The 23,758-nt window shown below is 44.0% G+C and overlaps 1 protein-coding gene across 2 annotated transcripts in view; it reads right to left on the reverse strand.

Moving 5' to 3' along the window:
* The window catches only part of AFF3 (ALF transcription elongation factor 3), a 556,683-nt gene that overhangs the window by 494,033 nt on the left and 38,892 nt on the right, over window positions 1-23,758 (reverse strand). Inside the window, exons 1-2 of one of the 2 annotated variants that reach the window (XM_057741063.1) lie at window positions 22,519-22,587; window positions 22,248-22,370 (exon numbers count right to left, since the gene is read on the reverse strand). The exons of the other annotated variant lie outside the window; for it this stretch is intronic. Coding sequence (XP_057597046.1) covers window positions 22,248-22,300 — 53 coding nt within the window. The 5' untranslated portion in view covers window positions 22,301-22,370; window positions 22,519-22,587. Of the gene's footprint in view, window positions 1-22,247; window positions 22,371-22,518; window positions 22,588-23,758 lie in introns of those variants that run through there. 2 annotated transcript variants of the gene reach the window in all.

Here is a 23,758-nt window from a genome sequence, read left to right on the forward strand (position 1 = left end):
TTCACTCATTTAATTCTGGTAAGATAGGACAGTAATAGCATCCCCGCTTTATAGATACAGAAATAAAAAATCAGATGCTAACCACAGAGGATGGCCAGACATAAGCCCACATTTGGCCTCTCATGGTCCGAAAGCTCTCCTGTAATAGTCAACAGGCTGCCTCTGTAAAGAAATTATGTCTATTGGGGGTAAAAATGACATGGAATCACACAGAAAGCTCTTGTGTATATGTGGGAGGGTTTTTAACTATTTTAAAGAAAAGTTCCTATTGACATTTCTCTCCTTTATTTGGTAATTTTTAATATCTGGTTCCTTGAAAAGCTCTTTAAGAAGGTTTAGCCAAAGTATAAAAGCCCTAAAGTTTTCTTAAACTTTAATTTCTCATTATGAGATTTTCTCATCAAAAATTATTCAGACCCTTCTAAAAATGTCCTACAAGTAAACAAAAGGTCAGAAAAAAGTGAGATGTGTTGAAATATGAACTAATGAATGAATGAATACACACACTTCAGAAGAGACAGGGCACCACTGTCCTAGATGCCTAAATTCTCTCCCTTGAACAGGACTGTGACTGGACACCGGCTGGCACAGTGACTGCCCCACAGTGGTTTCAGGATTCTAAATACAGACTGGGTCCCAATTCCCGAAGTCTAACCCCAGCTTTATCACACACGCTTGGTAAAAGAATGTCATCCTGATAAAGCCCTCCATACTCAACGGCCCCAACGTGAACTGTCTTCCACCCAACTGCCAGGGGAGAAATGGATCACTTCTGTACTCTTGGTGTCCAGCCAGACTATATTAAAAAGTCCTTGATCTCGCCACGGCAACAAAAAGTGCATCACCACCAGTTATGTTAAAGCTGTTGTGTGACAAATCTGAATATTGCATCGTGGAGCAAAAAAACAAGGGCTGCACGATAGCTCTCAAAGGGACACGGAAAGCTATTTGGTCATGACTTTATCATTGAGTAAGTGACCTTCAGGATAACTCGGGCTACAATTAACACTTGAAAAGCCCTCAGGAAATGGTGTGATATGCAATCTTATAAAATGGCTCTTATAACAATGCATTTGAATTCTTGAGTCCTTCCACACAACATTGGTCCCCTTAATTTTCTTTTAATCACAGAACACCAGCATTTTTCTTTTAGGAGTTAGGCCTCACTAGGAAAAAGTCTACTAATCAGCTCGCTTGCAATTAAGGCAAACGGAAGGTACCTGACTCCCCTTGTGCCCTAAGGAAATGACAGATGACACGAGGGCCCCATAGGCTCCTAGTTCATTCTGGCTTACTTTCCGTGGCCTGTGTCGTCCCTGTGGCCCAGATGGATAACTCCAAGCCTCCCGCTTGTTTAGACAGAAGAGATTCAGCTTGTCTTTAGGACACAATCACTTTTACCCGGCAGGATGGCTTGGCCAAGCCTCCCTCTTAGTGCTCCCTCTTTCCTCTGCAGCTGGAAACACTAACAGGAATACTGTCCCTACACTTCTCCGAGCTCCGTTCAGCTTCTGCTCAAAATGGAAAAGGGCTGCTGCAGAGTCACATCCACCCTTGCGGAAGTGGGGTCATGGATGCCTTTGGGAATCTGATGAAAGGTATCAGGTGCTCTTCTTGAAAAAAAGGAAGGAAGGAAGGAAGCACATATGATAGAAGGGGGTTCCCCAACCTCCAGGTTCCAAGGCTAAGAGAGGAAAGATGGGATTGATGAGAGAGATGGAGGGAGGGAGGACAAGCATGCTGAGAGAGACGGAGGAAGGGAGAAAGAGAGACACAGAGATGTGGGAGGAGACCTGAGGGCAGAGGAGGGAGGGAGGGAGAGAGGGAGGCAGACCAAGTGACAGACAAGGAAGGAAGTGCTGCAGAGAGAAATGACTCTTCTTTTCTCTCCTCGCCTGGGAATTAGATGGTCTGGATTCTGGTCCTGGTTCTAACTTCCTAGTGACCTTGAGCAAGCTCTTGGAATAATGAGGGGCATTAACTAGATAACCTCAAAGCACTTTACACATATTAACTCATTTAACCCTGACAGCAATCCTTTGAGGTGGGTATAATTCTTTTCAAGATGACTCACTTTCTTGAGAAAATGAAATTATTTTCAACAAAGCATAGTTTACAAATGCTCATGTTTTCACTGGTTGTCCATAGTACACTTCTTTATGCAGACGTCTATTAGCACCCTGCATGTCAATTACTTTATTACCAAGAAATACAGCAACTAAGCACACAAAATTATCAGTGTCAGTCTAAAACCAACTTGGGGAAGGCATCAAAGATATAGGTGACCCTCTGCACCTGGGGGTTCCACAGACGTGGATTCAACCAACCACAGATTCAACCAACCTGGGATCTGTGGATATGTAGGCTGACCTACTGCGCCATTTTATAGAAGGGATTTGCATCCGTGGATTCTGGCATCTTCGGGGGTCCTGGAACCCACCCCGCATGGATACCAAAGGATAACTGTAATAACCATGATACTAATGATAAACCAGAAAAGAAAATTATGCTTAATCAAATACAATGAATTCAGGTTTGCAGAATTACTTGTAATGCAATCAAATACTTTCTTAAAACCTCACACACACACACACACACACATACAAAGTCAAAGGGACATCAGAATGTCTTGAGCCTGCCATAGCTCTTCGTCAAAGCAAAGGTATGAAATCCCCTCCAGCCCCTTGCTATCCAAGAGGCTCGCAGGATGTAAACTTCTTTCTCATCACCTTAGCCACGCCAGTTCCCAACTCCACGCTTTCCCCTAATACTCCCCTTTTCCACAAGGTCCCCGTCCACTCTTGAACAGTAAACATGCAAGTCCTCCATCAGACCCTTCGGCCTTTCACTGAGATTTCGCTACCCTAAACTCCAAAACCACTCACAGCCTGACTGTTCCCATCCCCAAATCCACTAAGCAAACTGGCTATGCCAGAATCGCCCAAGACTGTGGGTCTTTCGTACCCCAATATAAATCCCTGGCCCCCACCCCAGAGACTCTGAATCCCTAGGTGATTTTGAGAAGCAGCAAGATTTGAGAACCCCTGGACTACACCACAGATATTAACATTTTGTCATAGGTACAGTTTTCTCTGCTGTAAAATGAGGGAACTGGGCTAGAGAGATGATCTCCAAATCTGCATCCAGCCAGAGATAACAGTCTGTGAGTCCCGCTTCTAGAGCCACTTGGTGGAGACTGGTTTCTCTCCAACTAGACTTCATGCTTCTTCAGAGCAGAGGCCACGTTACCTCTTCTGAGTGTTTCATGCATAGTAGGAGCTCAGTAAACATTACCATGGGCTCCTCTGGCCCTGCCCTGCTGACAGAGAAGACGGACACTGCTGTGGCCAGGCCACCTGGCAAAACCTGTGCACGTGCTGGTCACAAAGTCACACCTTGCTCCACAAGAACCTCCTGCAGAGGCTTCAAGATACCAGCACTGGATTTACTGCCATCAGAAAATTGTAGACATCTCTCTCTCTCAAATACTAGAATACCAAGAAAAAGTTCTGACTTTCTGTTTATTTGTTAAGGAAACCACAGAAAACCCTTACAGATATCATCTTTGCTCTGTAAAATTATGAACCATATTGCTGTACCGTCAAAAGAATTCACGTATCTAAGAGAAAGTAATGCTGAGAAAAGCAAGACCGTGGTTCTTTTTACTACAACTACAACAGGATAATGCAGGTAAGTCCAGTAAATATATCAAATGGGCTTTGCATCTATTATCAAGTTCATTCTATTGAAAGAGGACTTTTCTACCTAGCCTTTTAGAGTTTTCCCAATGTCTGGCTATGGAATCCTCTTAACAAGAAAAGTATCTTCATTGGAAAGCTAAGACTTATAGAAGCAGAGAAACAACAATATTCCTCACACTTACATAGGCTTGATACTTTTCAGGTCATTTTCACATGTTATGCCAGTTTCAGCCTCCCACAACAACCCTTGGCATAAATTATCTGCATTTTTACAAATGAGAAAATGAAACAGAGAGGATAGGAACCTTCTCCATGGTAGGGCTGAAACCAGACACCCAGGGTTCACACTCTATTGCTGACTGCCTACATCAGGGGTCCCACAGAGGAGGAAGATGTGTGATGCATGGCCAGGTCAGTGGGGCGCGGGGGGGGGGGGGGGGGGGGGATTGGTTTCTTCTCTTCACTTTATTTTGTTTTACTTTGAAGGTACTGAAATAAAGTGGCAGAGCTTCCAACTGGCCACAGGGCCCATCGCATCCAACTGTGTGACTTTCAGACAATTACTGGGTCTTCTAGGTCCCTGAAGGTATTTGAGTTTGCGAACCTTGTGCTAAATAATTATATTTACATACTTATAGAAATATAAATAATTCTATCTTAGCATCACATAATATTTTAAGAGCACATTCACATACCATGTTTTACTTGCTCTTCATCTTCCTGTTTCCTGATTAGGAAACTAAGCTTTAAAAAAAAATTGAGTGACTTTCACAAGGTCAGAACCTAAAATCTGAATGTGTCATGTAAGAAATAATATTATGTGGGAATTTTTTAAGCAAGTTTCAAGGTAAAGTTCTTTAGATAACCATTATGTAAAAGTTTCTGAACTTGAGTACTCAGGCCTATTTTGAAATTTGATTATTACCTAAAGGACAGACATTAAGAGTATAAGCGGAAATGAAGCTTCCATATACGTACCTTCGTTTTTCTTTCCAGTATTCATGAGCTTCTAATAAGGAAGAAACTGAGAAAATGTCTGGTTGTTTTTTTTTTTTAAATCATTCAACAAAATACTAGCAAAATGAATCCAGCAATGTACAAAAGAATTATACACCATAACCAAGTGAGATTTTCTGGGAATGCAAGGTTGGTTCACCATACAGAAACCAGTCAATTTAACAAATCACATTAACAGAATAAAGTACAAAATTCACATGATCGGCTCAACAGATGCAGAAAAAGCCTTCAACAAAATCAAGTACCCTTTCACAATACTAATTATTCAAGAAACTAGAAATGGAAAGGAATTTTCTCAACCTGATAAAAGGCATCTATGAAAACCCACAGACAATATCATACTTAACAGTATATGACTGAAAGCTTTCCCAAGTCAAGGATATCCACTCTCACCACTGTTGTTCATCACTGTAAGGGGGTTCCAAAAGACCAATCAAACAAGAGAAAGAAATAAAACGCATCCAGATTGGAAAGGAAAAAGAAAAACTTCTGTATTTGCAGATGAGTTGATCTCGCATATATAAAATCCTAAGGAATACATACACACACACACACACCCACACACACACACACCCCCACTACCCAGCTATTAGTACTAATGAATACATTCAGCAAGGTTGCAGGGAAAAGATCAATATACAAAAAATAAAAATATCAGTGATCCATATTTCCATCAATAATCACTAGCAATGAAAATGGCTGCTCTTTTATTTTCACTAATCTTTACCTGAGATGCAGACATAAAATTCAGAATTTATTTTAGATCTTTATGTTGAGAGAAATGTTTCCTGGTATATACACAGTTCTACAAAATGTGAAGAGAAAGATACTTTTGCTCATTTAGCCAAGAAGGTTAAGTGATGAGAATTAGAAAAAGATTTTGAGGTAACAAAAGATCTTCTGCTAGGTCCATTAAAGAACACTAATTTGCTCAAGTTTTAATTCTCTTCTAACGGGTCTTCTTCAAAGTACTATATAGCAGTTGTAATCAGTTCAAAATATTGCATCTTGATGCTCAAACAAATGACTACATTTTCACTTAAGTTTATATTTTCACTTTGGCCCAGTCTCCCAGAGATTTTAAACACCATTAAACACTTCACAATATTGTTGTGGACTCTTCCTTTCTTCAATTTCATTAGAATTAACAGAGAAGGGGTATCTTATTCCAATAATATTGAACATGAGCCTTAGGTAACATAACCCAAACACACACAGAAAGGAAAATTGTCCTATGTTTCAGAAAAGCATTACATTTAGTTCTTTTCTGAAGACCTGAATACAGACCCTACCTACTCTAAAATCTGTGAGGAATAAAGTGGGGTCGGAATAAGACTAAGCTCTGAGAGGTCCTGCTAAGTTCCAGGAAATTCCTTTCATACCCTCTACCCTACGACCTCAATGAACACACATTCATTAATTCACATCAATGGTTAATTTTTGTTCCCTGTGTACGAGTATTTGCAGGTGCACGCATCTTCTTTTGTTGCTTAAATTTTTTTCAACTATCAAAGCCAGGCTCAAGTTATACATAAAGCTTCAGTTAAAGAAAACATTAATGAGAATTTTCTTTTCTGTAAAGCAGGTAGTTTATTGCTTGATTCCCTTCCAATGTATATATGGATTTTGTTCCTCGTTTACAATTTGATCCTAATTAGTGGCAAGCAAAGTTAAGTTATTAATTTAAGAATCAGGACATAATAATTGAATAACAGTATTCTTTTCTACATGGTGAAGGCAAATTATTTATAGATGAAATATTAAGTAAACACATACTTTTAAAAATTTCTCTAATGTTGTAAGCCTGTAACACAGAAGTGCTGGTCCTTTGGAAGAAAACATTTCCCCAAGACTCTTCTTGCAGTGAAAATTCAAAAGAGGTGATAAATTCCAGTAAAAAGAAAATCACAGGCCAAAAGACAGAACTCTTCTATACTATATTATATTTTAAAGAATATGCTACCAGAAAGTTTTATAAGCACTGTTTTTGAATCTTGCTATTTTTCTTTAACCTAAAAACATTAAATATACATATATATATATATTTATAACTACACAGTAGACTGTATCATTGTTTCTAATTTCTCATTGCCCTCCCTTTAAGAGGATACACATCCCTGCTGGTTGGCACAAGACTTGCAGAACTGCTTTGGAAAAAAAGGATAGTTTCCCTCCCAACTGATTTCAGACTTGACCTTATGACTTATTAAGCTAATAAATGGGAGCCATATGACATATGCCACATCTAGCAAAAGCTCTTTGGTCCCCTCCACCAAGATGGCATATTTCAAAATGGCACACTCTGTCAGCCTGGGTCTGAGAACGAAAAAGACACTAGAGCACAGCTGACCTTCAACTGCCATGTAACATGCACAACTACACTTTGCAACTGCAAGCCACTGAGATCTGGGGGGTGTTTGTTACTACAGCATCACCTGACGAAAGCTGGCTGATACAAACTGCAACCATAATGTTTAACCCACCTCGCCATTTTAACTTATCTATAAGTAGACAAACCTAACAGATGACATGAACAACCCCTAAAGGAGTTGATTTCACATATAGGTATGAAAGAAATATGTAATTACTCATCTCAAGGTTTGCCAGAATCAAGCAATTTGATGCAAAACTGTCCTATGTTCTGTATCAGCAATTAATGCAGAGATGACACAGGAAATCAAAAGAACAGAAAGCAGTCAAATCTGAAGTCTATAGAAACGATGACTACATGACTTAGGGTTACCAAGACCACAAGGAGCTGTCACCCCATTGGAGAATCTGGGGTCATGCTATGTCCAAAGACAGAGAAGCAAGCATATGGCTATGGACCAGAGTAGAGATATGAGGTCAAAGTACAGTCATCCATCTGAAATAATACAATGATCTGCTTGGTACTGATGGAAAAGAATGAATTGAAATCTTGCCATCTGGGCTATCAAAACTCATTGCTCTTAAGTCCACCTAAACTGAACAACAATGTAATTGCATCAGCAATTTTGAAGTTCTGGTTTTAATTGTTTTCTATTTTAATTAAAATACATATAATAAACTTTAAAAACAGGTAATCCTTAGCAGCTACAATGCACAGGACTCATTATATTAGCACTGAGGAGCACTGTAGAATCACAAGAAGGAATCTTTGCTGTCAAGAGAAGAAAGTATCAGACCATCTTCTATACCTGTGTTCTGCAGTCATTAAATAAACACAAGCCCAGACCTTTGGGGAAAAAAGATCTCTGCTAAAAAAAAAAGAAAAAAGAAAAAAAAAAAGATGCAAACTGACTCACAAAAATGCTTTTAAATATCTTTTCAGCCACAAAATGGATAGTCATTGAATACAATTGCTAATCAAAACATTAAGTAACCATGAGAAGGGAAAAAAGAATTAATAATAAAGTTACCATTTTTTGAGGCCCTACTATATGTGCCGGGCTATTTGGGCTATTTACATATATTATCTCATTTAATCTGCATAGCAAATCAGTGGCACAGGCATTATTACCTCCAGTTTATACATGAGGAAACTGAGGTTAGGAAACAGAGAGGTTAGGTTACTAGTCTAAGGTAGCACACCTAGCATATGGTACAGTCAGAATCCACTGCAGGCTGGCTCCAAACCCCCTGCCCTTCCCCATATCAAAGGGCAGAGTTCTGGAATTTCGTCAGCCAGGCGGATTTTTCCCCTTAATATTTAAGTTGTCTTATTCAAGGATTTTTAAAGAAGACATTTAAAGTTATTTTTGTCACCTTTTTCCACACAATTCCTTAAGGCAAGAATCTATTAATGTTACTTCACCCAAATATCTCATGACACAAATTAAGCCTGTTCACTCTTTCCATGTCATCAAAGCAACACTTTGTATAGAAGCAGTCATATCTAGGAGACAGTTTGTCCTCATGTAGAAAAGAAAAAGAAACGGCAAGGAAATCTGCATGAGAAAGAATCACCTCCGACAATTTCAGATCACTTTCATAAGGCAGTTGCACTAATTTGACTGCTACGCCATTGTTACTTTTATTAATAAAGTTACATTTAGGTGTTGGGGTAGATTGGACCAGCTGTGGTGAACAGTTGTGACCATCTTCTTCATCCATAAAACTTGTCAAATTAGTGGTTTTATGAGTACACAAAATGTTTATATGTTTGAAATACTGACAAAAAGAGCAGTACCTAAAATGACAATGAATTGCAGACAATCCTTGCAAAGGAAAGCCTTTTCAATTAGAATCCCACTAGGCTGAAATACACAATGACTTGGACACAGTGTCTTATTCATTCCCAATTAAAAAGGTGAAAGTAAACATTGTGCCCCTTGCACCGGTTGGACACCCCCCCCCCACACACACACATATAAACTGCAAATATTTTAAGACTGCAAGGGACCTCAGAACCCATACCCTATAATCCTGTCACTGAGAGATACTGAGATAGTTCTGGATAGGATGGTGGCCACAGGGAAGGATGCTGGAGCCAGACCGGCTGGGCTAAAACCCCTGCCCTGCCTGTGCTGGCTGTGGGACTTTGGGCAAGGTACTCTGTACCTCTGTTTCCTTCTCTATAAAATGGGGAATAACAGAACCCCCCTCACAGGTTAGGCAGATTAAATGAGATACGGCACATGTAAAGGGCTCGCTACACTTCCTTACACATAAGAAACACTAAAAAACCCTGAGGCCAAATGGGCTGAGAGCCCTTCTAAGGAGATCCTGCCATTAAATGTCAGAGCAGTGTCCTGGGGCACCTGACTCTATCCGTCTTGTGTTTGAAAACATTTTTAAAAGTCCATGTTCAAGGGTCCACCATGAGAAAAGTCCACCAATTTTCCCTGACAATGTAGCCTCATCCAATTCCTTCTGAATCAAAATCACTTTTAAAAACACTGATTCAATTACAGACATACGCTCTGACACAGGTTGATGCTAACGTGGCTTATGCAGACTTTTCATTCATTCATCAATTTTTCAAAAACACCTAGGAAACACTTATTCACATTTTCGAGTCTCGTATTTGCTGCTATCCTCTTCTTCATGGTTCCCTTCTCTGAAACTTCCATTCCTCATAGGGATTTTTTTTTTTTAAGTTTGGATATCTGTAACCACCTCACATGCTTCCTCTCATCCCAGGCCTGGCACACACACGCCCTCCTCTGAGACCTTCCTGCATGAGCTCGCCCCATCCTTCCCCTTCAGGGCGAGAGCATGCGTCTCTTTCACTCCCACTGGCCAGTCCACAAACCGCCTCAGCCTCCTCACGCTGGGTGACTCCTCTAAAGCAGTTGCCCATGGAGAGGGGTGTTGCAGAGGGATGGACTGGGAATTCGGGATGAGCAGATACAAACTATTATATACAGATTGGATAAACTATTATATACAGAGGTCTACCTATATAGCACAGGGAACTATATTCAACATTCTGTAATAAACCAGAATGAAAAAGCACATGGAAAAGAATATATATGTATAACTGAATCACTTTGCTGTAGGGCAGAAATTAACACAACCCTGTAAATCAACTATACTTCAATAAAATAAATTTAAAAGATAAAAAATAAAGCACTTGACCATGGACCCCACTCTCTCCTGCCTCCCACCTCTCTGAGCATCTCTTCAACCTCCCGCATGGGCTGCCTTCCCTCTCACTGCCCCTCAGGTTCCTCAGCCTGTGTATTCCTGCCTCACTCTTCCTGGATCACCTTGTCCAATCTCATGGCATTGCGATGCATGCTGATAACTCCCAGATCTTTATGTCTGTCCTCCTGTCCTCGCCTTCTTCCTAAACATCATCACCATACGGCAAACTTCCGGCAGGCAACTCTACCTGGATGGCCCACAGGCGTTTCAAATTCTGCTTGCTCCTCCTCCTATACTCCCTACCTCACTGCACAAGCTAAACATCCTGAAAGCATCTTTGGCCCCTTAGCCTTCCCCCAACCAATCAGCAAGTTTTCCAATGTAATTCCCTACACACCTCTCAGGTCATCCCCTTTCCTCCATCCTCCCTGCCTGACCTGATCTTTCAGATGTGGCCCATCACAGCCACCAGACTCACCCATGTCAAACACCTTCCAGAGATAATAATAAAATGCAAATGTGACCATTTTTTTCCCATGCTCAGACGGCAGGCTATCACCTACTGGAAAAAACGTCCAAGCTCCCTGGAAAACCATGTGAGGCCCCCCCACGCCCCAAACTCCTGCTCCCGACCTGGAATGCTTCAGACACACAACCTACCTGCATTTGTCACTGCTACTGTCACAACACACTGTTTTGTACCTATTTGCCTTTGCTTACATTGTTGCACCTGCCACACGCACACACCGACTCCTAGCCTAACTGCTGCTCACCCTTTAAAACTCTAATCGGATGTCACTTTCCCCAAGAAATATTCCCTGATACTCCACAATGGACAGGGTACCCTTTTATGTACTCCACAGGATTCCCTATTCGAGCAGGTAAAAACCATACTGAGATTATGTTCTGTTCGAGGCTTAAGTACACAGACACCAAGGGTTAAAAATGTGGTATTTACTTCTGTGTCTGGCGTAATAAATAGTTGCTCATCTCAACCCAGAAACCTATAAATCTAGAGAAATAGAGTTACGAAGCCCAGCTTCAGGCATCCATAGTGTGTTATATCATTGTATATAATATTTCAGGAGTTAAAATGTTATTTTTGTCCTGCTGAGGGGTAACAGTAAAGAATAGAAATTTATGTAACTAATTATCTATCTAAATATTAGAAACACAAATACCATACTTCCTCCCTTTCTCGATGATAAATATTTAATTTCCATACTCAGAACTTGTTAACTCAGTCCTGGAGTTTTAATTCAAATTGCAGGGTTTGGGGGGGCGGGCTAGGTGGTAGGTAAAATTCACTGCTTTCCCATAAGATATTATTCTCAATGATACCTGAGAAAGGTAAGTTTATATACTTATTATTTATATATTATATATAATTGTATATGATATACAAATAATTATGATATATAAATTATTACATATATTTAATATTATAAGTAATTATGCATATAAGTGTAGATATATATACTTTTGCTTTTCTCAGGTATCACTGAGAATAATAAGTTTAATACTCTACTTCCTGAAAAACAAACACACACTGCAAAGCAAAGTCACCTAAAAGATTTAGTTCTCAGAAGAGGCCACACCATATTCTGGGCAAGGATCTACCTTCAATGAAAAAAACACAAACGGGAGAGCGCACGTGGTTCAAGCTGAGCGGCCCCCTCCAGCACACGGACGTGCTTTGAGGAGGACTCAGCAGGACCCGCAGGCAACACCTGTCCTGCGCTCCAAATATCACAAGCAGCAGATGATCGGGGCGCTCAGGAACAGCATGGTCCTTCCTGCCTCGCCCCAACATGAGCCCAGACAACAGGAGCCAGGGCAAGACTCCATCTCGGACTTACACAGCCAGCCGTACAACTGGTATACCACAGTAACATATTAAACCACTGGGTTTTCTGCCAAAGAGAGGAGGCTGTTACATACAGATGTTAGGTGAAGTAGTATGGTTTCCCCATCCCTGCTAATGCTGCAGCTCCTTCCTCAGGATGGCAGACAGCTTACAGATTTTGCTCAGAGGGTCTGTAAAGCTATACGCTCTCATCCAGGGAATCCTCACTTCCACCACTGCCATGGACCGGGAGAAGGGCTAAGTGGACCATTTCAGAAAGTGGAGGGACCAATCCATTCCGGATCCTGAGCCTCTATTTCAGTGAACTGCACAGTCCACGGCCAGTGGAGGCACCTGCCTCTCAGCCTGAGGTAAAGTCCTCCACCTCCAACAGAACTTTCCTCCCCAACAACTCTGAGACATGACACCAGTGGGCTCCCTGCCGTAGAGTATGGCTGGTATAAGAGGCAGCAAGGCGGGCCATGCTGACAGTCTAGCTCCTTAGCCAAGCCCCAACTATGAATAACAAAGTTCAGAAAACAGCTGACCACCATCAGTTTATTTTTTGTTCTGAAGGAACCCCTGGGTGTGTCTTTTTAGGACCCAATGGAGAAAACCACTAATTCTGAGAGCCTCCCCCACTTTGGGGGGCAAATAGGCAAATCACCTGACTATTCCATTATTGGTACCATTATGGATAGTCAATAAATAGTGTTTTCTCCAACGTGAGAGAAAATACATTAAGTTGATAATGCTAGTAAAAACCAAAGCAATAACCAAACACCTGCTTTCCTTACAATATAGTTCTGATCTACCTCCATGCAAGGGAAACGAGGGCAATCATTTCCCTTTCACCTGTTTCCAATCTGAAAGAAACGTTACATGGAATGCAACATTGCCTATTATATGAAATGGTTAAACACAATTAGTCAACATAACCGATTATGAGGTAGAAGGCAAAATCACAGCCACTAAAAGCACAAATGCCAAATACTGCACCAAACAACAGGCTAAAAGCTCTTGCGAGCACTTCCTCTGTTGGTTCACCTGTTTCCTAAGGCTGCAAGATTTAAATGAGTCACTATCATTCCTGAAAAGTCAGTTCTATTTTCCGAATCTGAAACAGTCACAATTGTTTAAGCCTGTCTTCTCCTATCAGCCACAGTCTTCCATGCCTATTTCAGAGAATGGAAATATGTGTGTGTGTGTGTGTGTGTGTGTGTGTGTGTGTGTGTGTGTGTGTGTGTGTGTGTGTGTGTGTGTGTTGTGTGTGTGTGTCTGCCTCATTAAGAAGATAAAGCAAATAAACTTGCTGCCAATCTCACAGCACACTCAAAGTCAACTGTGCTGTATTTACTCACATAATCAGTTCCATCTGCACTTATTTTTCTAATGAAATAGGACTGGAAATTAAACATGGAAACTGCAGCTAAGTCTGACCACCTGATGGACTTGGGGCACTCCGTGGTGAGGGAGAGGGAGAGGTGGCTGTCAGTGCTGGGAGAGAAGGTCCCCACCGGAGGCTCTGAGCCCACCATGGGTTTCACCTGGAGCTGAGATGTGATTTCTTTTAGGACACTGGGAACGTTGCAATTTGCAGCTATGGCCACAGGACAGTGCAGTATTTCTGCAAATAGTCACCCTCCTCCCCCCATCACTGCCACCTCCCTGCCCCACCCCAGCCCTGGTTCCCTCCCAAAGAGGATGGTGACATTTGGTCTGAGTCCTCTTGTGAGATTCCTGACAAACTCAGAGTGTTTGTAAGACTCTGTATCCAGTTACTCTCAGCATTGGCTCCTGATGCAGAAGGGCTCTGTCTTTGAAGGGCTGACAAGAACTGTAAAGCTATAAAAAGTGATTAGCCTATTTATTACAAACTTTGTTTACTTAGGTTTTTATGTTTATTTCCCACTACATCCCCACTAGGATACAATTAACCACCCCCTCACTCATCAAAATTGTATTAGAAAGACTCACGAAAATAAAATAAATGCTGCATCTAAATGTAACCTCCTGGCACTGTGGAATTGTAATGTTATTATACAGAGCCTCCTCAAAATAAAAAGAAGAGAAGATGCAGAATTTTTAAAGAGCTTCTTTTCAAAGCAATTTTTATCCTTTTAATTCTCGGTACTCAAGGTTTGGTCTATGGACAAGCAGTTATACCTGGGAGCTGGTTAAAAATGTAGACAGATAGCCCCACTCTGCACTTATTAAATCAGAATCTATATATTATCAAGATCCCTGAATTACCTGCATGCACTTTAAAGCTTGAGAAACGCTGGCCTGAGTGATGTAGGTAAGCATATGGACCTTTGTTTTCAAAACTGTTTTCTAAGCCCCCCGTCTTTTCTTCCTCTCAAGATACATTTTTAAAGAAAAACAAATATATTTTGAAATTGGAAAACAAAAACAGACAGATTATTTCCCAGAACTAGTGATGATCCACTAAAGTCTTTTTCTATCTAAACTGCCAGGTAACTAATTAACATTTCAATGAACCTTGACAGAAAATTTGGTCTGTCACCTCATAACTCAGGTAAACAGTGCAGGTATGACAAGTAAAATTTAACTAAGACTAACAGACTCATATTACAGCACTCCAGAGGATTTCTGGAGACTAATTTCCTGTCTATAAAAAAAGGAAAAAAGAAAATTATTTCAGCTTAAGTTAAGCACATAACTCTAAACTGAGTTGCTATGTTAGCGCGCTCTCCAAATTACAGTCACTGTTGTTTACCTCGGCTAACAAAGAGCCTCCTGGGAAGAAATTACGTGAAGAAGCATAAGTACCCTCCACGCCTTTCTCCACATGTGAGTGGAGAAGTTTCGGAGGGGAAAATGCACAAGTGAATACAATTAATGACTTCGGCTCTCTTTCATTCCTGCTCCCTCGCGATGGGAATGATCATAGAATCCTGAAGACAGAAGGACTGAGAGAAAACTTCTTGCTGCTGGTCCACTTACTCTGGAAGCTCTTTCTACAAAGTCCCTGGCAGGTCTACAGCCTTCTAGGGACAGGTCATTGTTACCCTCTGAGACAGCCTTGTCACACAGCTGTTAGATAACCTCACATCCACTGATCTTACTTATGTCCTTGGACAACCCAGTGAAATACTTGGAAACACTCCGGGCCCCTATCACATCCCAGGTGTTAGTTTCCATAGACTAAACCCATTAAGTTTCTGGGATGGTGTGGTATCCTCTCATCCTGGTATAACTGTGTTATTTTGTTTCTATTGAAACTGAATTATGATTAGCCTGATATAATTTAATGAGACCCACAGAGCCAAATGAAGTCATTTGATGTAATGGGTGGTAATTCAATACATTCTCAGTGAAACATCAAAGATTATGTAATGGTTAATATATCTACATATGTTACTAGTACAACCATAAGTAAGGACATATTTGTCTGCTCGACTATGATGTACAACTAAGAAAAACTACCAACCACTAACCAAAAATGCCCTTGGGCCCCACTGCCAGGGACAGAACTCTGCACCAGATGGATGACCTGACCTAACATGACCTTTCTGTATCCTTCCTTGTTTATGATAAAGAGCCGTTTTGAAGGAAGCAAAGGGTATAAGAGAACTGCATTTGGCATTCACAAAGCAATTGACAATTTTATTACTTAACATCACAACCTTATGAGGTAGGCCAGTATAAGTGCTGTCATTTTATAAGTGATTAAACCAAGACTGAGAATAGGAAATGAGAAAGATCGTGAGCTGCCCAGGGCCAAACAGAAAACGAGGTTGGAGCCAGCTGAATTCAGAAACCTCAATTAAATTCCCAAACAAAAGAGAACGGGCAACACTGAAAATAAGTTCTATGGATTTCACTTTGAAACAAAACAAGGAAACATTATGTTACCATTAAATGATATTACAATCCTCTTTTATGGCCTTGATTTTGCCACCAAGGCTTTATTCCCAAAAATAAAGAAAATTTAAACAGGCAAACTTATTCCAGGTTGAAAATTCCATTTACACAGGAAAAAAAAAATCTTGCATTTCATTTTCAGAGGTTTCTTTTTTTTCCCAATTTGACTTATTTTAATCAATATTATGCCAAAGGGCCTCATTCAAGTTGCTAAATTTAAAGTGCCACTGATTAGACCCATTCTGGTTCACAGGGACATTCTCCTGAAATAGATTTTTAGCATTTTATAACCCTCCTACATTTTCACAAGATAGACTCTGGAACACAGGAAGGAATCATTTCCTCACACACGACACTCACCTTCACCGTCATCAAAAGACACTTGGTTAAAACCCATTTGCACATCCATCCCACATCCTCCCTATTATCCTGACACTGAGCTTGAGAGATTGAGTCCTCAACTTCAGCCCTGAATTAACCAATCCACCCCCCCACGCCAGCTTTCTCCAAAACGCACCACCCACGGTATCACAAGCAGATGCACCCCTCAGCTCCTGGTCCCAGCACTTCCGTGCTTCCCATCAACACCTCCCCACCTCCTCCATGCTGGCCACCAGCCCCTTCACGGACGCATCCCTCTGGCCTTGGCCCTGGCCCTGGAAGCCACTGGCTGGCAACGTTCTCACCCCTGCACCTGGGGAAGCCCTTTCCCACACTCTGGGCATGGTCTGGGGCTGCCAGCCAATGATGGCCACCACATCCGACGGGGCTAGAGCAATGGGCTCCAGAAGGCCCGGGGCTCAGGCCACACCCAGCGAAGGTGATGGGCTCCAGGTGCGCCTCTCCTACTGCGGTCCACCTTCTGGCAAACTGCTTTCACCCCTACGGGTCGACAAAAGGGATGGGGGTAGGCCTTAAACGTTGGTTTTGCTGGGGCTGGAGGAAAGGGCTGAGGGTCAAGATGAGGAACGGGGCAGTTTTCTGACTACCCTGGGGAACCTAAGGAGGCCTGGAAGAAGGCAACTGATTTGAAGAGGACCAAGTGGGTCAGCAGGCACTAGTGGAGACTGAGCTGCTGGTGGCGCCACTTGGCTCCCCCTCCCCCCACTGGAGTGCAGTTCATCCCCACCTAAGTCAGTTAATAACCTCATCTTCACCCAACAAGCTCCACGCTTCATTCCCTCCTTATTTCCAGTCACCGCCTTCCCTCCACATGGACTTTCCTCCCTTTTATTTTCTCCTTCTGAAAGTCCACTTCTCCAAGATGCATTTCACAGGCCTCTCTGCCCTAAAGGTCTCTTCCCCCCTCCAATAGGATGTGCCCTCCTCCCCCTCAGCTTGGTACAGCACATACGGATGTGGAGGTCTTATTCTCCTACAAGTTCCCCACAAATGCTCTCTTTCCTTTGCATTTGCTACAGGTTTTGTTTTCTTTTTCTTTTTTTCTTTAACTACAGGTTTCAACCCATGGGTGTGGAATTTTTTTAAAAAACAGAATAGAAAATATCAAAGTATATCTCCCATAATAAGGACAAGTGTTATCTCATGACGCCTGTTTCAGTTCTGAGCATGTGTGCACACAAATGATGTGGTGGGTTGCAACGTTAAACACACTTGTTACTGTGAGTCATGGTATAAAACGTTTGACAGCTACTGCTCTCGGTTACCTAACCTAGAGGGAGGCCTGACGCTCTATGAATGCTTACTGAATTGAACAAATTGATCAGTATGATACAAACCATTTATTACAACTTCAAAGGTTCCACTTTGAAAGAATATAAAGTATAATGCCTACTGGAACAAAAGTAAATGGATTCTGGGCTATGTGAAGATATGGGGTTGGTGGGGTGGGGGAGTAGTAGAGAGGGATCCGAATATTTACTATTTTATTTCAACAGACTTTCTCCCCAGTAACTAACGTGTCTATATTTAAAGGAGATTAAATACAAGTATGACTAAGTTCACTGTGGAAAGCTTTTCTCATTCACTGAAACCACCTTATGATCACAGAGTTCTGCATCTTTAAAAACTTGGTATAGGTAATTCCACCATGATTCATAAAAGCATCTTTCAGAGACACCATGAAAGCCTTTGTTCCAGTTCTTTCTTTGCCCAAGATGCTGCTATGTCCTCTCAATACCCCACCCCCACCATCTGTAAAAATCCCATTCATCTTCCAAGGCTTAGTTCAAAGGCCACCTTTTCCACGGAAGCCCCTTTTTTTTTTTTTAAACTTGATTTTTTCCCTTTCCCTCCTCCACCACCCACCCCAGTCCCAAATATGGTCTTTTTCACTTCTCAATCATCAGTGTTGAAACCTTCTTTTTGCATTTGTGTACGTGTCTCATCCCCACTAGACAACAATATACACGACCCGTGGTTTACTCTTCTCCGTATCCCCTGCGGCAACCAGCACGAGGTCTTGCATTTAAGAGGTGATCAATAAAATTTGTTAAGTGAATAAATGAAAGCAACTGTTACCCTGTTCAAAGGGATGGTCATTATTTTAAAGGCCCTGAGGAATGGCATACGTGGCGTACAACAGCAGCTGACCAAAAGCTGGGGGAGAACAGGAAGAAGAGTCAGCCAAGGGGACAGAGGAGGAGTTGGAGAGGGGGTTCCACTCCTCTGGACATCCGCCCCTGTAAACTTACTGAATCCCCAGCTCCTCAGGGATTTGGCTCTACTGAATGAAGCTAGGAAGCTGGGTGCAAAATAAATGCCTTCACCTTGTTCCAAATTCTTCAAGCCAGAAGTGGGAAGTGGAATGAGAGGCGGGAATTAGGGCAACCCTTCTCCACTTTTAAGGCATGGCTGAAAAGAAAAGCTGAAACAGCTATCAGGATAATTAAGGCTCAAAATCTCCCCCCTCCACCTTGAAAAATAAGTATGGGGGTTTCTGGGTGGCAAGGTAGGAGAGGGAAGGGTATGCACGGAAGCAGAGGAGATTAAATTCAATGGTACAGAGCTTTTCTCTTCATATTGTCTATACAGTCATTTGGGGATGCTTCCAGTGACCACTAGACTAAGCTAGCTCAGGTTCAAAGCCACAGTCATAACTAACAAACTGCAGTTTGTTTTACTGGAGAACGATGCCCACCAATGATAAAAAATTGTTTGTTAAAATACCATTCTCTTTTGCTCTTAATCTGTACCTTCCCCCACCCCCTTCCAAAGAAAAGTGTTTTTCTAAAAGGAATTAAAAGAAGTTTTTAGTGGTCTCTATTTTAAATTTATATACATTTTATAAGTTAACTCAAGTAGGGCATCAGACATAATTTCCTAAATCATGGTATTTTGTTTTCAAATCTTTAATTTTAAATTAATATAATTAAGGGTTCTGACCTTCTTTCTTTGATATTATAGCAGAACCTTAATTTCCAGTCCATCAAGGTTTTGTTTTGTAATTAATTTCAGAGCTGCTCTCATAAACTGGGAATACATCTGCAGTACTATAGAAAACACGCTGTATTTGAAGTCAGAAAACTAAGTTTTGAAATCAATTCTTGGTTCGAATATGGCCTCTCCACTTCTAGATGTGTGACCTTGAGCAGGTCACCTCATATTCCCCACCCTCAATCTCCCAATCTGTAAAATGGAATAACAACAGTACCTGCTTATTTCCTAAGGTTGTTGTGAGGATTAAATGAGCTAAGATATGTAATGTACTCAGAAAAAGAGTTGAAACGTACTTAGAATAGTGTCTGGCTAAGTGTTTGGTAAATGTTAGTTTAAAAATTCTGCTGTCACTTGTTTTATGGTCTCAGTAAAGTCATTTTACAGTTCAAAGCCTCCATTTCCCTGTCTGTAAAATGGGACTATTCCACTTCCGGGACTGTTATGAGATTCAAATAAGAAAACAATGGATATGAAAATGTTTGACACACAGAAAGTACTCAAATGCTGGTTATTTTGGGTCACCTATAAGCTTAAAAGCAAGTCATAAACTTAAAAACGTATAAACGTAAAAGTCAACCATAAAACTGAGTTAGAAAATACCATCCAAAAAATTCATCCATGACTGAGAAAGTGTCCACGTTAGAAATGCATACTTAAGGAGTTTGGTTTATCTTTAACTGATCAGAAATCTGTAAGTTTTTAGAAGATGTAAATTCTACACCTTCAAACTAGAAACACTCCCTCAGTCAAGCCAAACTGTCCTACTATATTGTAAGCAAGAAAGCCTGCACAGTTTCATAAGCCAAAGACAAACTGATGCATGTACAACAACTTTTAAAAAATGCTACAATTTTAAAAAATGCTTTTTTGCTTAAATTTTTAAAATAATAAAAGTACTGTAGCTAACGTAAATTTCAAGCCCATTCAACAGACATTTACTGTGTAACTGTGCTACAGGTAACTCAGCTGGACACTAAAGATGCAGAGGGAAAGAGAGCTCAGGCCTGTGCTGGAAAAGCCACAGATTGTGGCTGATAATTTCAAAATATCACTCGTAAAAGTCATAAGGGGGCTTCAGTTTTGAGTCAGCAAGCAGACAAGCAGCTTAAAAACCTGCCAAAACAAAAAGTTCTTCCCTTTGACTGAAAGAGTGACTTTTAAAAGCAAAAGTCATTTTTAAAGCACAGTTTCTATCTGCAAACCTACCGAATTTCTGCCAGAAACCAACATTTCTAAGTGTAAACCTGTAGAGTAAAAGGTATCTGTAAATGAAAGGCTGAAATAACCCCGGTAGCAACAACACAGTAATTAGCAACTTTTATAGAGTAATAACATGTTTCATACTCTTTCTACACAGGCTCTTTGAAGTTTCCAGTGCAATATATAAAAGTTTTATCACATTAGGGCCCATCCTTGTATATTTTATAGGCGCCAGCATTATGCAGAGCAAGCTGTACTTCCTCATCCTCGGATCTTTTATAAGAAACTGCTGCATAATGCACTAGCTTTGGGTCCAGTTTAGTCAGTTACACCTGGCTTTAGACAGAACTGGAAACCTAAAGCATGGAAAACATACCCATATCCACATATCATCTATATGATCTATAAATCAAAAAGCAGTTTAGCTTTAAAATTGCACGCTGCATATTCATGTGCACACCACTTGCAGTTTTAGACACATGTGAACTCTTTACTGAGTTACAGAAGAAGGGGGGGGGGGGGAACCAAACCTCAGCTCTACAATAAGCGATTACCAGAGGCAGAACAGAATGCAGTTAATATGCTTGTTCCACAGATGTTCATTCCCGTAAATATTAAACATAACACAAGTTCCTCCAGGAATTTGCAGGCAGTAATTTTACCACCTGAATAGGACTGGCTGAAAACATTTAGGAGATTGGGGGGGGGGGAGGGGGAGTGGATAAGAGGGATGTGGAAACAGCCAATAGGATTTTTAACACACCCGCAACTAGAATTAAACTGCTTCCAGCGCCGCTTTACCTACAGCAGCTCCTCAATGTTAGAACCCCGAGCCACAGAACCCCGAGGGCTCCCCCCGGCCGCCCGCTCCCCAGGCTGCGAGCTGTGAGCGCTGAATAAAGGGACACACGGGCGCCGGTGGGCTGGAGCGGGGACAGGAGTGTAACCGTGGCCAGGCGAGGTGTGAAGAAAGGGCCCAAAGGGATTCCGAACCTCGAGGAAATGAGTCTTCCAGGGCCAGGGCCTCCGGAATTCCCGCACCGAGCACTCGCCCCCTGCCCTCGGGTTCACTTTCCATCTCGGGTGGGAGTGGGTGAGAGAGACAGAAAGGATGCGGCCGCCAAGACCCGGCGCCGACAGGCAGGAGGCTGGAGCATCCTCTAAGGGCACTTCGCAGCAGCCCCAACTCCAGGGGGTCGCCGGTGTGAACCGGGGGCCCTCGGAGCTGAAGGGGGACGCGAAGTGAGGGAAGGGAGGTGAGAAGGGCCGGGGGGCCGAAGGGTGGATCCCCCGGCACTAGTGACACGTTCTAGAAATCGGTTCCTTTTCTCTCCACGGCTGCGCTCTGCCCCCGGCTCCCCAGATCACCGGCCCCCGGGCTGGGGCGGGCAGCACCGGAGGGAGACGACGGGAACGGGAGGCGACGGGAACGGGGGGCGAGAAGACGGGCAGGCGGCGGGGCCTCCCCCCAGGGGAGGCGGGAAGGAGCCGGCGCGGCGGGCGCCCCCGACCCACCCCGCCCCCACGGCGGCCGGCCGCCCGAACCCCCGGCCCAGGTGAGGGCGCGCGGGCCGCCGCGGTTGCCCCTCGCCGCTCGCGCCCGCCCGCCCGGCACGGGGACTCACCACAGCGACTCGAGGTCCCATTCCTGGAGCAGGGCTAAGTCGAAGCTGTCCATGGTGGGAGGTGTCAGCGCCGCCGCCGCCGCCGCCGTCGCCGCCGCCGCCGAGCCTCGGGCCGCCCGCGCGCTGCAACGAAAGGCGCCGCTCAAGGTGCATCCCGGCCGCGCCGGAGCGGCCGCCGCCCGCCCGCCGCCCGCCCCCGGCGCGGGGCTCCCGGCGCCCCCCTCCTCGCCTCCGGGCCGGCCGGGCGGCTGGCGGCGGCCGGCACACTCACCCGCTCGCCGGCTCGTGCAGGCACACTCCGCAGAGAGCGGCGAGATCGCCGCCGCCGCCGCCGCCTCCTCGCCCCCCCACCCCCCACGCCCGCCCCTCCTCCCGCCCTCGCGGCGGCCCGGCCCGGCCCGCTGCAGCCGCCGCCGCCGCCGCCGCGCCGCTCCGCACCCGCCCGCCTTTCTCCTCGGGGAGGCGCGTGTGCGCGGGCGAGGCCGAGACGCGCGCGCGCCGTGAGAGCCGCGCCGCGCCCGCCCCGCGCGCCCCTGCGCTCCCCGCGCCGCTCCCCGGGGTCCCGGCGGCTCGCAGGCCGCGCCGCCCCCCCGGCCCCCGCCCCGGCCCCGGCCCCCGCGTGCCCCTCCTCCGACCCAGGCCTCCCCGGGGCGCCCGGCGCTGTCCGGCGAGCGGCGGCGAAGGTCGGGCGGGGGCGCGGAAGGCCGGGGATGCGGAGCCGGCCCGGCCTGCCGCATCTAATGCCCTGGCCCCGCCCGGCCTCCCCGGGGTGCACGCACTTCTTGGGAGACCCGGGCCTCGCCTGACCCGGCCGGGCGGCTGCCGACCTGGGTGGGTGTTGGAGGATGCCCTGGCTGCCCCCCAGCGCGGGGAGAGTTGGCGGTGCAGCTTGCAGCAGCGCCGTAAACAAACCGTTTAAAATATCTGGAGCCAGTAAGTTCAGTGAAATCGAGGGGGTCGGGGACGGAACCTCTTCTGACGGGACCTGCAGTTTGGCCTACAGTGGGGGCCCCCCTCCGCCATCCTCCAGCTGGTTGGACCCCGGAAACCCACCTCCTTTTTTTTTATTTCTTTCGGGGAAGGGGCACAGGCCTGTGGGGATAGACTGCAAACATACAGCCCTATGTCCTGTCTGGGGAGCGATGTATTGTCAGCTAGAAGGATGAAAGAGTGTCACTGTGGCTTCTAAAAATCAAGTTCTTATCATTACTGCTTCCTTGAGTTTAAAGATCATTTCCTACTCCCTTGCTTGTATAAGTGCTGAGAAGCCTGTGTCTCCATTAGGGCCATAGCCCTTTTTCTCCACAGCTGGCCAAAACTCAGAACCCCTCTTTTGTCCCCTGACTCTCCTGTCCTCTTGGCCACAGCTCTGGGAGCCTGGCTCAGGATCCCAAAGACTTCCTGGAGAGAGCAGTACAGGGCAGTGTAATCTCGCGTCCCTTGCAGCCAACCCCGAAGTCCCTGCCATAGGGAGGCCTCTCTGGTACTCTCCCCTTTGTTCATTCTAGACA

This window comes from Hippopotamus amphibius, chromosome 7 (genome assembly GCF_030028045.1).
Source record: "Hippopotamus amphibius kiboko isolate mHipAmp2 chromosome 7, mHipAmp2.hap2, whole genome shotgun sequence".
NCBI lineage: Eukaryota > Metazoa > Chordata > Mammalia > Artiodactyla > Hippopotamidae > Hippopotamus > Hippopotamus amphibius.